The 16,208-nt window shown below is 33.0% G+C and overlaps 1 protein-coding gene and 1 pseudogene across 1 annotated transcript; both read left to right on the plus strand.

The window, feature by feature from the left end:
* The first annotated feature begins 415 nt into the window (after nucleotides 1–415).
* On the plus strand, nucleotides 416–5,038 carry LOC128161795 (toll-like receptor 6). Its single transcript, XM_052825198.1, has 3 exons — nucleotides 416–461; nucleotides 1,791–1,898; nucleotides 3,822–5,038. Exons 1-3 carry the CDS (start codon nucleotides 416–418, stop codon nucleotides 4,343–4,345), a joined length of 678 nt encoding a protein of 225 aa, XP_052681158.1. The 3' UTR covers nucleotides 4,346–5,038.
* Nucleotides 5,039–8,631: 3,593 nt separating this feature from the next.
* LOC128160869 (toll-like receptor 4) lies at nucleotides 8,632–15,878 on the plus strand (annotated as a pseudogene).
* Nucleotides 15,879–16,208: the final 330 nt, after the last annotated feature.

Here is a 16,208-nt window from a genome sequence, read left to right on the forward strand (position 1 = left end):
TATCGAAACAAAGATTCAGATAAAATATGAGTACTGTAAATGCCTAATTTTACGCGAGTTCTTAATTCGGTTTTATTTTGTATTAAATCGCGAAAAAATGAAATCATGATAACCAATTTTTGCAATAAATTCCTTTAGTACAAAACTGTCTGAAGAATAAAAACGAGATTGTAAAATCCGCGACTGTTGCTTTTCGCGATTTTAAGGAAAAATTAATTCCTCGCGTTAAATTAGGAATACTGTGGTTTCATCAATATTCGTTGAATACCAATTTTCGTTGTTTTCGTTGTAAAATTTATCCTTGAAATTAAATATTCATTGAACTGCAAATTCTACTTAAATTTTGTACTGATAGGGTCATTGGCCACGAATTTACGTATCCTTGAAACTGTGATTTTCCCTTTATCCACGAAAAATGATACCCTTGAATATTAATGAAACCACAGTGTACAGTATTCTAGGTAAGAATGGACGAAGGCAACATGTATTTTTCTTTTTTATCAGAACACATCTCTTTAAAGGACTGAATGATAGTGGCTATTTTTAAAACCATTTTTTAATCCACTGAGACCTCCTTGATTAAAGGAAATTAAAATCTACAGTCATAAAGTGTAAAAGAAAATGTTCAAATATTAAAGCAAAATTGTATAGAATTTTTCAAATTAATGTTTATACTGAGCCTTAAAATAATTTCTTAAAACTTCAGATAGATCTGATTGTATATATTGTTGACCACCCAGTACAATCGGACACTTTAAAGGTTTGCATTGACAGAATATTAATCGTCTATATACAAGCTTTGGCATGGATACAAAATGCACATATGCGATTTTTATTGCATTTTTATATATGCATGATTTCTTGATTCAGAAAGGAAAACATTGCAAATATGATAGAAGATTAGAGAAAATCCCGTTTAAAAACTAATGTTTCTTTTTGAAAGAAAAAGGAGCAGAATTTTTCCGTTACTCTACAGAACATTTAAAAAATGATTAGATTAACAAATTTTGACAGCATGATAGTATAAGTGTATGAAGAAATTTCATTCTGTATTTGCCATCCCACAGCAATATATTATTCAAACGATGTACTCAAAGCTGAATTCTTAATTTTCTCATAAAATTATGACATCTTTTATCAAATAATAAAATTCCATAGTTTCAAAATTATTTTGAATAGAGGAAAAGCTTGGCTTATCTTTTATTAAATATTATCTTTAATCTTAAAGCGATAAACTGGAAATAACATCATGCCCCAAAACCTTCCCTAATTATTGACAGCTGATAACTACTAGTACATGTAAAAGCCGATTACTAGACAAGTACATTAACAAAAGCATGGACGTATCTTATATACCGTGCATCTGCGTCATGCTGGCTTTAAAATCTCAAATATTCAAACACACAAAGAAAAAAGGATATTTGAATTCCGAATAGATAACACAAAATTTATTTTGTTCAAGGAACTTTGTAATTTATTGATCTTCCTGCTATTCTTATAAATGCATGTAAAATGTGCAGTTCATTTATTAATTAAATTGATTTTTGGTGTGATCTATCTAACAGGAATAATCAGTTTTGTCTGTTAAAACTGTTAAGCCATAAAAAAAACATTATTTTGAAGAACTGGTATTTTTACAGCAATGCGGCTTCCTCTATTCCCGTGCTCTCTTTACTTAATTTGCAGGATCTCAAGTTTGTTTGCTTAATTGTATATTTTGATTTAAAAGGATATTCTTTGTTAATGTTTTTCAATTTAAAATCAATTTAAAATTATTTTATAATTTTCAGACTGGGTCACACCAGAACCCTGTACGTTTTCCCCGCACACTGATGGATGTGAAAACCATGGCTGGATGTGGCAATGCGGACACCGTAACCTATCTGTGATACCCAATGGTCAGCACATACCACCAGAATATACGAACACATCATTGACCATTGATTTATCCGAAAACCGCTTTACTACAATATCCTCGGACACATTCAACACAATTGGCTTTGTTCTCCGGTTGTGCATCACATCTCTTTCCTTACGGGACAATCCTATTCAATCTATTGGAAATTTTTCTTTTCAAGCTCTACAGAATCTTTGTGAATTGGATCTTTCAAGCTGTCGTCTGCATATGACATCATTTGAAATTTATTCGCTCGCAAATCTTAATAATCTGAAAATTTTATGTCTTCATAGTAATTCATTTCAGGTCAGAGGATACCCCGATGTTGCTATTTCAAAGGCAAAGACAACAGAAAACTTGACAATTGATGTGTTTGATGGATTTCAGTTTGGTTCGTCGTTTCAAAATTTAACTAACATGAAGCTTTTAAAATTCGTCACCGGAAACTCTATGTTCCATTTAACAAATTCTACTTTCATCGGGTTGATAAAATCTCCAATAACAAGTTTGGAATTGAAATTCCGAAACATGGTATATTGTGATGTAAGTGACGACATCTTTTGTTCGTTTCCATTTCTAAGAGGCATACATATTGAGTTTGGAGGAATGTGTGACATGACCGTAGCATTGAAATCATTGAAGTGTCTTCAAAATCGGACCATGGACCACATTATTGTACAAAAAAATAAACAAAGGGTTGCCACAAAGGCAGTGTTCCTCAATAATGAAAATTGCAAATACCTATTCAATATTTGTTCCAAAAGAGTTGCACTGAGTGAAAATCGTATCGCAGGAATTTCTGACAACCCTTTAAACACAGTTATGGGTCAATGTGTGGAATACTTAGATATTTCATCAAACAGGATCGAATCGATCGATCTCCGGTATCTAGTGGATTTTTTGACACGATATCCAAACCTACAGGTCATAAACATAAGCTCAAATTATGAATTTTGCAGTTGTGAGACATCCTGGCACAACCCGTACCCACAGTTAGTAGCTTCAAGAATGACTGACAATAATGAAACCAATGAGGTTTCATCAGATGTATTTGTTGCGAATGAGTTTTTCTCAAATATTTCAAGTAAAGCACTTTTCATGAGGAGAGGTGTAATAACTATTCAGATTTCCAGAATAATAACAGTGCTGCAGCTTTCAAAAAATTACTTACACATATTTGATACTTTACCTCGTTATAATTTAATACTAGGTATCAATGCCAAAAATTTAAAAGAATTATACATGGTACATAATAATTTGTTATGTCAATCTTTGGCACCTATTCAGGCTCCTTCGTTGGAAATCATTGACATTTCCAACAACGACTGCAGCATGATAAAAGCAAATATTTTTATTTTTGCTTTAAAATTAAGAATATTTTTGGCATCAAATTCAAATCTTCGTTTTGCTAGTAGTCTAAGATACGGAACCCTTTTCCATGGCCTGAAAGAATTACAGGAAGTTAATGTTAGTCGCAATTCAATAACATATTTGCCACCAGCCACGTTTGAAGATCAGCAAAAGTCACTGTTAACTGTGAATTTGGATTCTAATCTGTTCTCAACAATTCCCGTGTCAAATTTGAAAAATCTTACTCACTTGTATTTGCGTCAAAACAAAATTTCATTCTTCACAAAAAATGATATTGAAAGAGTAATGTCAATGGAAAAGGCTGTTGTTTTCATTGAAGGAAACCCAATAAGTTGCGAGTGCACACACATTTGGTCATTGAAATGGATGAAAGAAAACCAAGACAGATTTGTTGATTTAAATAAAACTTTATGCATCAACACAAACTTGTTACTTTCGACATTTGTAAACCAAGAGGTATTTGAAAAGTTTGAAATGATGTGTCAGTCAGATGCTTGGTTGATAGGTTCCATTTTTGCATTTGTTTTTGTAATTGTTGTTTTGCTTACTTCAGCAGCTATCAAACAATATCGTGTCCATGTCGATTATGTTATCTTGCGTATGCGTAGTCGATGGAAAGGCGTCATACACGTTGCAAATTCGGACGAGTTTCCGTTTGATGCTTTCGTCACCTACACCGAGGAAGACTACCCCGCATGCATTCCTTTTTACCAAGCTCTCACCAGTCTGGGTTTCAAAATCAGCATACCCGATAAAGATTTTTTACCCGGAATATCTGAAGCGGAACAACTACTTAAATGCATGGATCAGAGTCGAAAAGTTGTCATTATTGTTACCGAAAATTTTCTAGAAAACGGCTGGAACTCCTACGCTGTGCAAATGGTTGTTACTCATGCTTTTCACAACCAGAGGGAACGGTCGATTATAGTGATAATTAAAGATGACATTCCCATCGAGCGATTGCCAAGGGATCTGAAATATATCTGGTGGACCATTGTCAGCATAAGATGGCCAGATGGAAATGAGAACATGGATTTATTCTGGGAAGAGATTGCTGCTGCTTTACGCACTAATTAAAAGAATTTAGCATAAAAATGAGTTTGTGACTTGTCCGTTGTGTCCATATTGTATTTCAAGACAATAGAGAGTTTAAGCATTTGACCTTTTACGTGTATCCATACGTGTAGAGTTAGAAGAATGATTACAAATACCCGCTCTAACAGCACGTCTCGTTTAACAATCTGCATATGTATGCATATGTTTAGAGAAAGACGTCACAAACTAATTAATTGGATGGATATTTGAAATTAACTAATCAACATTATTGTTTGATAAGTACGATCGTAAATAAAATGGTTCAACACTATCTTGCTTGCATCGTTGGAAGGTGATGATGAACTTTTACTTCTTTCATGCATAGATGACGACAAAGAATCATCAATTTATCATAATTTAGAGATAGATGAACTCAGAGATGAACAATTCCATATATTATTCATATATTCACGAAAGAAGACATATGTGCTTTGTGCAACGCTTATGTTTCCATGAATAGAACTGTATGCCCTGGAATAGAGGTGTTGTGTATTCCTATACGTTAATTAGCATACCCGAATAGAATGCAAAATCTTTCACATGTTTTTCGGAAGATCAACGGCTGAAATGTCTTATATTTTTAACATGGTTCTAGACTTTATTGGTTTAAAGAACGGGCACAAATAGGAAAAATGTATCAGCTGTGATTGTCTCATTCAAAACTGGACAAGGTGGTTGCAGCTGTCAACAACTGGGGATTTATAGAAGGAACCGTGAGGCCGATATGCAGACCATAATCTCATCAGCAATTGATGTCCAATGGTCAAAAATGTATTACGACCCCTGATGAAATGATTGCTCATATGTTTGGTCCAATTGATGGCCGCCGTAATGAGGCAAGTATGCTAAGGGAAAGCCATGTAGAATAACAAATGCAAAAACATATGAAAAATGCAAAGTCTACTCCGTCTACGGCGACCCCGCCCATCCATTATCCCCATACGTAGAATCCTCCATTTCCAGGAGCTGTAATATCAGCGAATTAGATGCGCTTCACCAAAAAATAAAAAAATAAAGTTAGCACTGGGAGTTTGTGTAGAATAGATTTTCAGCAATATTTTAACTTTGTTTGCTTTTTTGGACTATAAGAACAATAAAAACTGAATTTACAGTGTTTTTGAAAATCGTATAGCATAGCACCTATTCTAATCAACTACTACTCCATTTTGTATGGTAGTGAAACCGGTTCATTCTTTGATATTTCCCCGCCATTTCTACCCGAATTTATATCCGAATTTAAAAGAATGCCATTTTTTTATACAGAAGTCTTTATGAATATATCAAACGCAGGAAATGATGTTTCATTTACGCGTATATGTATCATTCAAGTGGTTTAACTTGATGTCTTAGAAAAAGTACGCGTTTCTTTGGATCTAAATTGTTATAGATAAACTAGTGAAATTTTTTTTTCTGTGTATTGGCTGGTAAACAAAGCTTGTTATGGTCAAATCAAACGATAACAATGTATATAACTTTCTCATGATAAATTCGAAAACAAATTTTATTATTCTTTTTTTTAGATTTTCCCTTATAGAATAAAAATTTATTTATTTGTTATTTTGTCCTTTTCTTTCTTTCTTTCTTTTTTTTTACAAAGAATATTAAACATCTAAAACTTTAAATCGCTACAATGTTTAAAGAATTTATTTCAGTTAATAACGATACAACTACATTATTCTTCATACAGTCATGCAAAATGCTTGTGATTAGTAATGTACCTTTTTTCACATGCAAAAAAATAAATAACAGATAAAAAACTCTGCACATTTGTAAAACTACTTGCGCATTGTTTTTTTAAATAATTTTCTTTTATCAATGCTTGCTGTCATATGATGAATTGATTGGAAATTGAGTTTGTCTCAAATTTGTCATTGAAAAAATTTAGGTCTGACGCAGGAAAACAAGGACATGTAATATGAACCTTGAAATCATTTAAACCCAGAAAATTCCCAACCACTATCACATTTGAAATATTTCCTGAATTAATGAATACTTTCTACGGAACAAAGCAATCTTTCTCTTGTCAGTTCCTTGTCATTTTTAAAATTAATTTTGTAAATTCATAAACGATATTTCCCGTAATCAAGCCTCGTAATTTCCTTTCTTTGTATTTACAGATAAAACATCATAGATGTACAGATGTAGCTATAATTCACTCTAACACACAGAAGAGAAACAAGTTCTACCATTACCTTATTAGAATAAAAGCGATATTTTAGAAAAAAATTACATGTAAAAGATTTGGTAGATTATAGTGATGACTTTTTTTCAACCCTTTCAACTTTCCACTCAAAAACTACACAACCTCATCTGATATCGCATCTCACTTTTTTCGCACCTATTCGCAACCCTTTCTCCCACTTAAATTAACTCACCCTCCTGATAACTTAATCGTCAACTATAACTTCGGCCTGGATGTAATTACCATGATAAACGAAATCGCCTTTAAGTGCAAACATTTAGATACATGTATACTTTATTTCCGTGCTGAAAATTGTACATTTGCATTTAACTTGCTAACTGCAATATCCTAAGACAAACCTATGATTTGTATATAGACCATTATACTTTCTATGACATGAAATGTTAAGACTATTGATTAACTGAAAATTCACTGCAAATAGTTCAACCCCAAATTGCATATAAAGTGCTGCTCATATGTATTATCATATGAGAAGGGATCTCACCCTTCAGTTATGAAAATTTTAATTTTTAAATGTATTACCGGAGCTTGCATGTGGCCTTCATTTTTAATTAAACTGGTACAAAACAGTGTTATTTAGGGGCAAACACTTGGTGCGGGTATTACTGTCTAATGACAGCATCTAGTTTTGTTATTGTTGTTGATATCATTCTATATAACTAATACAACATAATTTAAGTTAGAGTCCATTGAAATAATGAAAAAGACCGAAATTGTAAGATGAATATTGAGTTTGAAGTCTTAATTGACTAAATAAAATTTATACCTGTCCACTTTTCTTGAGATAACAGGAATTACGCAAATAATGCAGTTATAATCTGTCCAAAAAGAGATTTTGCTTAATCATTTCTTATTCGTAAATACCTCTAGTTTTTAACAATACTTATTTTCTAGGTACTAAAAATATCATAAAATTTTTAATTTAATTTTATTATTATAGACAATAAAGACAAACAGAAAAGTTCATGTAATATTTTTATTTTTGTGATTTGGCGATTGTGGCTATGACCTACATAATACAATGATGTAAAAACTTACAAAAATGGTATGCAATTACGCGCAAAAAAAAATTGGCACGGATCATAACTACAGCAATACCGGAAACATCGGTATAATGATAAGATTTTTTTTAATAAATAAAATAAATCGTATTATAATTTATTGCGTATTAATTAAGACAAAATTTCATTATGAACATAAATCGATTAATCAGACACCAGGTGCTGCTTATAGAAGTCCCCGCCAAGATCAGTCATACGATTTCAATATGTAAATGTATAAGAGAATCTGCAAAAATATATAATTTGTAAGAGTACTTGTATAATTAGACTGTACTGTAGATTATGAACAAAAATCGATTAATCAGACACCAGGTGTATATATAAGTCCCCTTAAATGTCAGTCATACGATTTCGATATGTAAATGTATAAGAGAATCTGCAAAAATATAAATTTTGTAAGAGTACTAGTATATTTAGACAGTATTGTAGACGTTTCATATGAAGAAAGTAAAATATATTTCAGAAATATAACCATACATTTCCAACTATGACCTTCCTTAACAAAATGGTTAGATAAATCAGGATTTAATATTGCAAGCATTGTTTTGCAAGTGGCAGTGCAGTATATTTGCTTTACAACCTTTTGATCTTAAGCAGTAATATATCATAGCAGATTTTAATAATAAAGTATCCAAAGACTGTTGAAATGAAGAAGTAAATGATGTTATAGCCTTCATGCTGAAAAAAGAAAATTTTCATAAATGTAATCACTTTAGCATGTGGACTATGAAATTTAAAAGGCACTGATTTCTCTTATAAGGTTTGGCATTTATATTGTTTTCATAAATTTTTTTAGTTACCGTGGAGCTAATCTATAAACTATTTTATATAACAAAAAAAGTATAATTATGTATTATTATTATTATAGTTTCAAGGGTACCCTTCCGTATATCTTTATACAGAATGATCTAGAGAACTTTATTATCAAACCTGGTATCAGTGTGCGGCCTCAACCTGGCAAATTTTAGTTCTTTTGAATCTTTAACGGAACAAACATTCAAACAATGTTTGAGCATTCTAGACAGAAAGAACAAAGGAAACTTTTTTCATCAGAGTACCTTTGTAAGTGAACTTAATGGTAGTGGCTTTTTTTTTTCCAACGGAGATCACAATAGAATTCTATTGTTACATCCCTCAGAAAAAAGATCTATCTAAATATGCAAGTTAGGAAAAAAAATGAAATTTTAAAGCCAAAAGATATGGAGCTTTTCAAATGAAAGTTTATTTATAGCAAAAAATCCTTTCTAAAGATCTAAGCAGGTGTTGTTGACCATCCAGAAGCTTTAATGCTATGGATTGGTAGAATATTATATCGACCACATGCCTTGGCATGGATAACAAATGCATGGCTGCAAGTTGGTTTACATTTGATTGTTGAAAGTTCTATTACTTCTTGACTCAAATACACGTATGAATACCTTACAAATGTTAAGGATTACAGATATCTAGCATTCTTGAACATCTTTTTCTTTTTCAAATAGTAAAAGAGAATAATAAATTTCCCGTTACTTAGTTTTTTGAACGTGCGATCAACACATTTTTTTAAGACGGTATGATACTTTAAGTGTATAAAGATATTTCCTTCGATATTTGCCATTTCACAGCTATATATTTTTTCTTTACATTGGCGGTGTACTCAAACCACATCTAAAGACATCTCTTTTTTCAAACAATCGCGATATCTTATATCAAAGATCAAAATTGAGGCGAAAATTGACTAATATTTGTTGAAATTTACCTGAAACCCTTTATCATAAAATTAGAAATGAAACTATTTTCAAATTATCTTGCGTGACTAATTCTTGAAAACTGATTACTACATGACAATGTTAATTCGATAAAATTAACAAAAACATTGAAAGTATCTTATAAACTCTAAATCTATGTTATGCATGCTTTAAAATCTCTAGGAAATAAAGATTTGAATTAAGAATAAATAAATAACTAGATAAAAAAGTAAATATCCCAAGAAATAGATATTACTATATACAAGAGCGCATTTCCATAAAGTGAACGTTGTAATTTGTAATGATCTTCCTGTTATTCTTATCAATTCATGTAAATCGCACAATCCATGTATTTATTTAATTGATTTTTGTTGTGTTTACTATCTATAAGAAATAGTTAGTTGTGTCACATTGAAACTCCCACAATATCAGCTTGTCTTGTTTAATGCAACAATGTGGATTCTTTTACTCTTTTGTTCTCTTAACTTAATTTGGAGGGTTTCAGGTTTGTTTATTTATAAATTTTAAATTGAAGTGTTTTCTTTGTTCATGCATTTTAATTTGAAATAAGATTAAATCCGTTTTATAATTTTATAATTTTTAGACTGCATCACAGCAGAACCTTGAACGTTTTCCACGCACACCGATGGATGTGGAAACCATGGCTGGATGTGGCAATGTGGACACCGTAACCTATCTGTGATACCCAATGGTCAGCACATACCACCAGAATATACAAAAACATCATTGACCATTGATTTATCCGAAAACCGCTTTACCGCAATATCCTCGGACACATTCAACACATTTGGCTTTGTTCTCCGGTTGCGCATCACATCTCTTTCATTACGGGGCAATCCTATTCAATCTATTGGAAATTTTTCTTTTCAAGCTCTACCGAATCTTTGTGAATTGGATCTTTCTAGCTGTCGTCTGCATACGGCGTCTTTTGAATTTAATTCGCTTGCAAACCTTAATAGGTTAAAATTTTGTGTCTCCATAGTAATTCATTTCAGGTCAGAGGATACCCCGATGTTGCTATTTCAATGGTAAGGACAATAGAAAACTTGACAATTGATGTGTTTGATGGTTTTCAGTTTGGTTCGTCGTTTCAAAACTTAACTAATTTGAGGATTTTAGAATTTTTCACAGGAAACTCTAAGTTCCATTTAACAAATTACACTTTCCGCGGGTTGATAAAATCTCCAATAACAAATTTGGATTTAAAGTTCAGAAACATGGTATATTCTGATGTAAGTGATGACGTATTTTGCTCGTTTCCTTTCTTAAGAGGTGTACATATTGAGTTTGGAGGAATGTGTGATCTGAACGTAGCATTAAATTCGTTGAAGTGTCTTCAAAATCGGTCAATGGACCGCATTGTTGCATACGAAAATAAACCTAATGTTGTTACAAAGGCAGTCTTTCTCACTAATGAAAATTGTAAATATTTATTCAATATTTGTTCCAAAAGAGTTGAACTAAGTGATTTAAAGTTCAGAAACATGGTATATTCTGATGTAAGTGATGACGTATTTTGCTCGTTTCCTTTCTTAAGAGGTGTACATATTGAGTTTGGAGGAATGTGTGATCTGAACGTAGCATTAAATTCGTTGAAGTGTCTTCAAAATCGGTCAATGAACCGCATTGTTGCATACGAAAATAAACCTAATGTTGTTACAAAGGCAGTCTTTCTCACTAATGAAAATTGTAAATATTTATTCAATATTTGTTCCAAAAGAGTTGAACTAAGTGAGAATCGTATCGCAGGAATTTCTGACAACCCTTTAGATACAGTTATGGGTCAATGCATGGAATACTTTGATATTTCATCAAACAGGATTGAATTTATTAACCCTTGGTACATGCTAGATTTTTTGACACGATATCCAAATCTACAGGTCATAAACATAAGCTCAAATGAAGACCATTGCAATTGTGAGACTTCCTGGGTTCGCAATCACCCACAAAATTCCGCTTTAATGACAAACAATGAAGAAATCAATGAATTCCCATTCAACGGATTTGTCTCAAATATGTTTTTCACCAACATTTCAACGATGATACATTTCAAAAAGAGAGGGGTAATTACATTTAAGATTTCCGAAACAATAACAGTGTTGCAGCTTTCAAAAAATTACTTACACCCGTTAAATGCTCTCCCTCGTATTAATTTAAGACTCAGTATCAATGCCAAGAATTTAAAAGAATTACACTTAGTACATACTACTTTGTCATGTGAAACATTGGCACCTATTGAGGCTCCTTCGTTGGAGATCATTGACATTTCCAACAACGACTGCAGCATTATAAAAAGAAACATTTTTATCTTTGCTTTAAAATTGAGAATTTTTTGGCATCTAATTCCAATCTACGTTTTGCTAGTAGCTTTGAACACGGAACACTTTTCCGTGGCCTGAAAGAATTGCGGAAAGTTGATGTAAGTCGCAATTTAATAACATATATGCCACCAACCATGTTTGAAGATCAGGAAAATTCACTATCAACGGTAAATTTTGATTCTAATTTGTTCTCGATAATTCCCGTGTCAAATTTAAAAAACCTTACTCACTTATATATACGTCAAAATAAAATTTCTTTTTTTACCAGAAATGATATTGAAAAAATAATGTCAATGAAAAAAGCCATTATGTTCATTGAAGGAAATCCAATAAGTTGCGAGTGTGCACACATTCGTTCATTGAAATGGATGAAAGAAAACCAAGACAAGTTTGGAGATTTGAATAAAACTCTATGCATCAATAAAAACGTGCTGCTGTCGACATTTGTTCACCAAGAGGTATTTAAAAAGTTTGAGTTGATGTGTCAGTCAGATGCTTGGTTGATAGGTTCCACATTTGCTCTGTTTTTTGTTTTGACTATTTTGCTTACAACAGCAGTTGTTAAAAGGTATCGTGTCCATGTAGATTATGTTATTTTACGCCTGCGTAGTCGATGGAAAGGCGTCATTCACGTTTCAAATTCTGACGAGTTTCGGTTTGATGCTTTCGTCACCTACACCGAGGAAGACTACCAACTCGCCTGCATTACTTTTTACCAAGCTCTGACCAGTCTGGGTTTCAAAATCAGCATACCCGACAAAGATTTTTTACCCGGAATATCTGAAGCGGAACAACTACTCCAATGCATCGACCAGAGTCGAAAAGTTGTCATTATTGTTACCGAAAATTTTCTAGAAAACGGCTGGAACTCGTATGCTGTGCAAATGGTTGTTACTCATGCTTTTCACAACCAAAGGGAACAGTCAATTATAGTGATACAGACCCTGAAACGTGCTACTACACCTCTAAAACGAACCGTACCGTTCCGTGCAAGAAACGAACCGTACCGTTCACAAAACGAAACGTACCGTTCACAAAGCGTACCGTACCGTTCACATAACGAACCGTACCGTTCACAAAGCGAACCGTACCGTTCACAAAGCGAACCGTACCGTGCAAAAAGCGTGCAAGATAATTTATGCAAGACCCGCCTCCAGACGGAAAAAAAAGCGTACCGTACCGTGCAATAAGCGTGCAACTTCCATATATGGCTTATTGACCTAATGTCTTTCGATGAATACGGACGGAGATAATCGCTGACCAGATAAGTTCAATATTTTGCTAGATTTTCTATACGGGATTAGATAACACATACTAAGATTTATTAAATGCAAGCATTGAACGGAAAAAAAAGTACACGCATTCCATAAAATAACTTTATTTCCCGCATAGCTGGTAATGGCGTCGTGATTTCACTTGAACAAAAATCACTCCAGCGAAACACGTGTACAGAAGCTGATCTTTGGTTCTATACACAACAGGTGTTATTGTCTTTCTTTGGTTTTTAGCAGTTATTGTATTTTACAACTAACTCTGTATATTTGGACGCTTAAATAGGTGTACACGAGATGCTGGTATTCACACCTTTCCACGGGCACCTGTGAGGTTACTCATCACAATCTGTCGTGTGTATAGTCTGAATATATCTTACTTCTACTTTGTTAGTTTCATGGCTTTTCTTAACCTCTAAAAAACAAAAGAACCGTCTGTTGAAATGGACACAAACAACTACACGAAAGACTATCGGCACGTGGATCCGTGGAACAATTCAGCGACTCTATACATGCGGGATTTTCACATATTAACTTGCGATAAAAATATCATTTACCGGGTACATTTATGTACCCCAAAAAAATGATTAATTAAATCATAAATTGTTGAATGAGATAACAAGTACATGTTAGCACAAACACAGCTCTTTTAAAATTTATTTTCACTCTTATATGTGTGATGTGAAATAGCGTCGAAATTATAACCGTCGAGATCAATCTAAATGTACATCATCCGCTGTACAAACTTTTAGTCATTGTGTTGAAATCGTTTTGAAAACCATGAGTCTAAAATAAATGAATTCAATTCATACAAATAAAAATCTAATAATTCCAAATGGCTTGCACACAATTACATACACCCTCAGAGAGAGAGAGAGAGAGAGAGAGAGAGAGAGAGATTATAATACTTAAATTAAAATTTTATCACTGAACTTTATTATTTAAAATTTCGCTATAGGTTTCTATAGTTGGTCATTTGAGCGGGATTTTATCTCAGGACACCACGTGCTTCGCCTGTCAATCAGTAACAGTACAGATCACGCCACGCGCCGCGTGCTACTTGGCTCCTCCTATATGACTAGAAGAAAATTATCGACTGAAACGTTTTTGTTTTATGTTTTCTTATATCCCTATTGAAAAGAGTGTTCCTATCTTAAATTATTCAACAATAATTTCTCTCCGATTTCATGATTATAATTCATGTACTGGCGATCAGAGTCGTTTTCCCTCGCTGTCGTATTATTTTTGTTACTAGATAAATTCTTATATATTTATAACTTTTAACATTGAATTCATTTGTTGATTACCGGGTATTTTTTCGTGTCCTGTTTACAACAAGTATGTGTGTAAAAAGGTAAATAAAATATAAACAGGTTAGTCAGCATTTGTAAAACGTCAGCTAAATCGCATGCATACAGTGAAGAGTGGACACTTGTTCAACAGAATGATAAATATCGCCATTATATAAATAAAAGTGAACATGACTGTATAGTTTAACGGAAAAACAAAAACTAATAGTCATATTTTGACTATACACGCGATCTTAGTTCAGATAAGAGAGGCGATGACGGGTTAGATGTAGGTATGATCTATGTATACAAACAAGTGCAGAAAATCATAGAATTAATATTTAAATGAATAAAAATTCGTTTCAAAAAACTATATAACAGTTGATTTCAAGATTTCTTATCTATCCATTAATTTTACATCGTCTATTCACTAAGGCAATCGGCGATCGGCAATAGTACTACAGTAGTACGCAATAAAGAATGATCATACGAATTATGAATAATAAAAACTAGCCGAGCATCAAGACAACGATAAAGGAAACTAAACTAAAAAAAAATATCGGAATAAAGTCGGGGTAATTTGTTATAGCAATTTTAAATTGATTAGAAGTATTTAATGACTTCAACTCAAGTACATGTATAGAAATAAAAACTCAAGATGCTTTGTAAAATTATCGACAGCTCGCTGAATTAACAAAAATATATCGGATTAAAGTCAAACAGTTCTTTTAATCTATCTGAATGATTACATTAATCTAAATTAAATACTAATAATAACAGACTGATCAAAATTAAAATTACCCCCGCTTCCCAGTTGTCACTGAGTACATGGTTCACACAACGTATCAAAAACGGGGGAACGGATGGACGTTCTGATTTTAAATAGATCGATTGAAATTCTTTTGTAATATATCATATAAAAAAAGAAAAATTCTTGTCATAATTACCACCTTGCTGAAGTAGATCGGGCAAAAACTAAACAAAATTATATGGAGAAAAATCAAAGCGTTCAGGCCACGCCTACCTCATTAATAAAGCGCGCAAACCGTTCACAAAGCGTGCAGCTATTTTTAGCAAAGCGTACCGTGCAAGAAGCGAACCGTTCCGTTCACAAAGCGTACCGTACCGTTCACAAAGCGAACCGTACCGTTCACAAAACGAACCGTACCGTTCACAAAGCGAACCGTACCGTTCATAAAGCGTAACGAACCGAACCGTGCAACTGGTGTAGTAGCACGTTTCAGGGTCTGTAATTAAAGATGACATTCCCATTGAGCGATTGCCGAGGGATCTGAAATACATCTGGTGGACCATTGTCAGCTTGAGATGGCCAAATGGAATCGAGAACATGGATTTATTCTGGGAAGAGATTGCTGCTGCTATACGCACTTAGTAACTTAATTTAGAGTAAAGATAAGTTTGTAACTAGTCAGTTGTGTCCATATTGTATTTAAAGACAACTATACTCTACTTTCACTGCACACATAGATCACGAAAATCAGTAGGCCATTGACGACAATGTTCCTGTGAAATTGTTCACCTCTTGTGTACATGTATAATATAAAATATTTTGTTTTGACGTATTTTCTATGCCGAAAATTAGATAAACTCTGTTCTTTTAGTAACCCCCCCCCAAGATTTGTTATACTTTTTTGTTCAATATTTATTTTACAATGTCAGAGTAATGGTCACAAAATGTGAAAAAAGATAACAGACGTAGTGTCTTTTTCTTATCTCGAAAGCTCGAAAGAATTCACAGAAGACGAATCACTGTACTGTCTTTATTACTATGGCTTTATTACTAATGCGTCTGATATAGCTAAATACATAATTATGTACAGTTAATTAAACACATTTGATGACAGGTTACACAAGTTACACAAGCAATGCAGAGATTACAATTGGCATTTGGCAGCCAACAGTTCAATTCAATGTCAATGCGCCATAAATTG

The sequence above is a fragment of the Crassostrea angulata genome, chromosome 8 (assembly GCF_025612915.1).
Source record: "Crassostrea angulata isolate pt1a10 chromosome 8, ASM2561291v2, whole genome shotgun sequence".
Taxonomy (NCBI): domain Eukaryota; kingdom Metazoa; phylum Mollusca; class Bivalvia; order Ostreida; family Ostreidae; genus Magallana; species Magallana angulata.

Coding starts and splice junctions, on each gene's coding strand:
- LOC128161795 (XM_052825198.1), top strand. CDS start 416: ATGATACCCTTGAATATTAATGAAACCACAGTGTACAGTATTCTAG. Junction 462..1,790: donor CACAGTGTACAGTATTCTAG/GTAAGAATGGAC, acceptor TATAATTTTCAG/ACTGGGTCACACCAGAACCC. Junction 1,899..3,821: donor CCTATCTGTGATACCCAATG/GTCAGCACATAC, acceptor TGCTTACTTCAG/CAGCTATCAAACAATATCGT.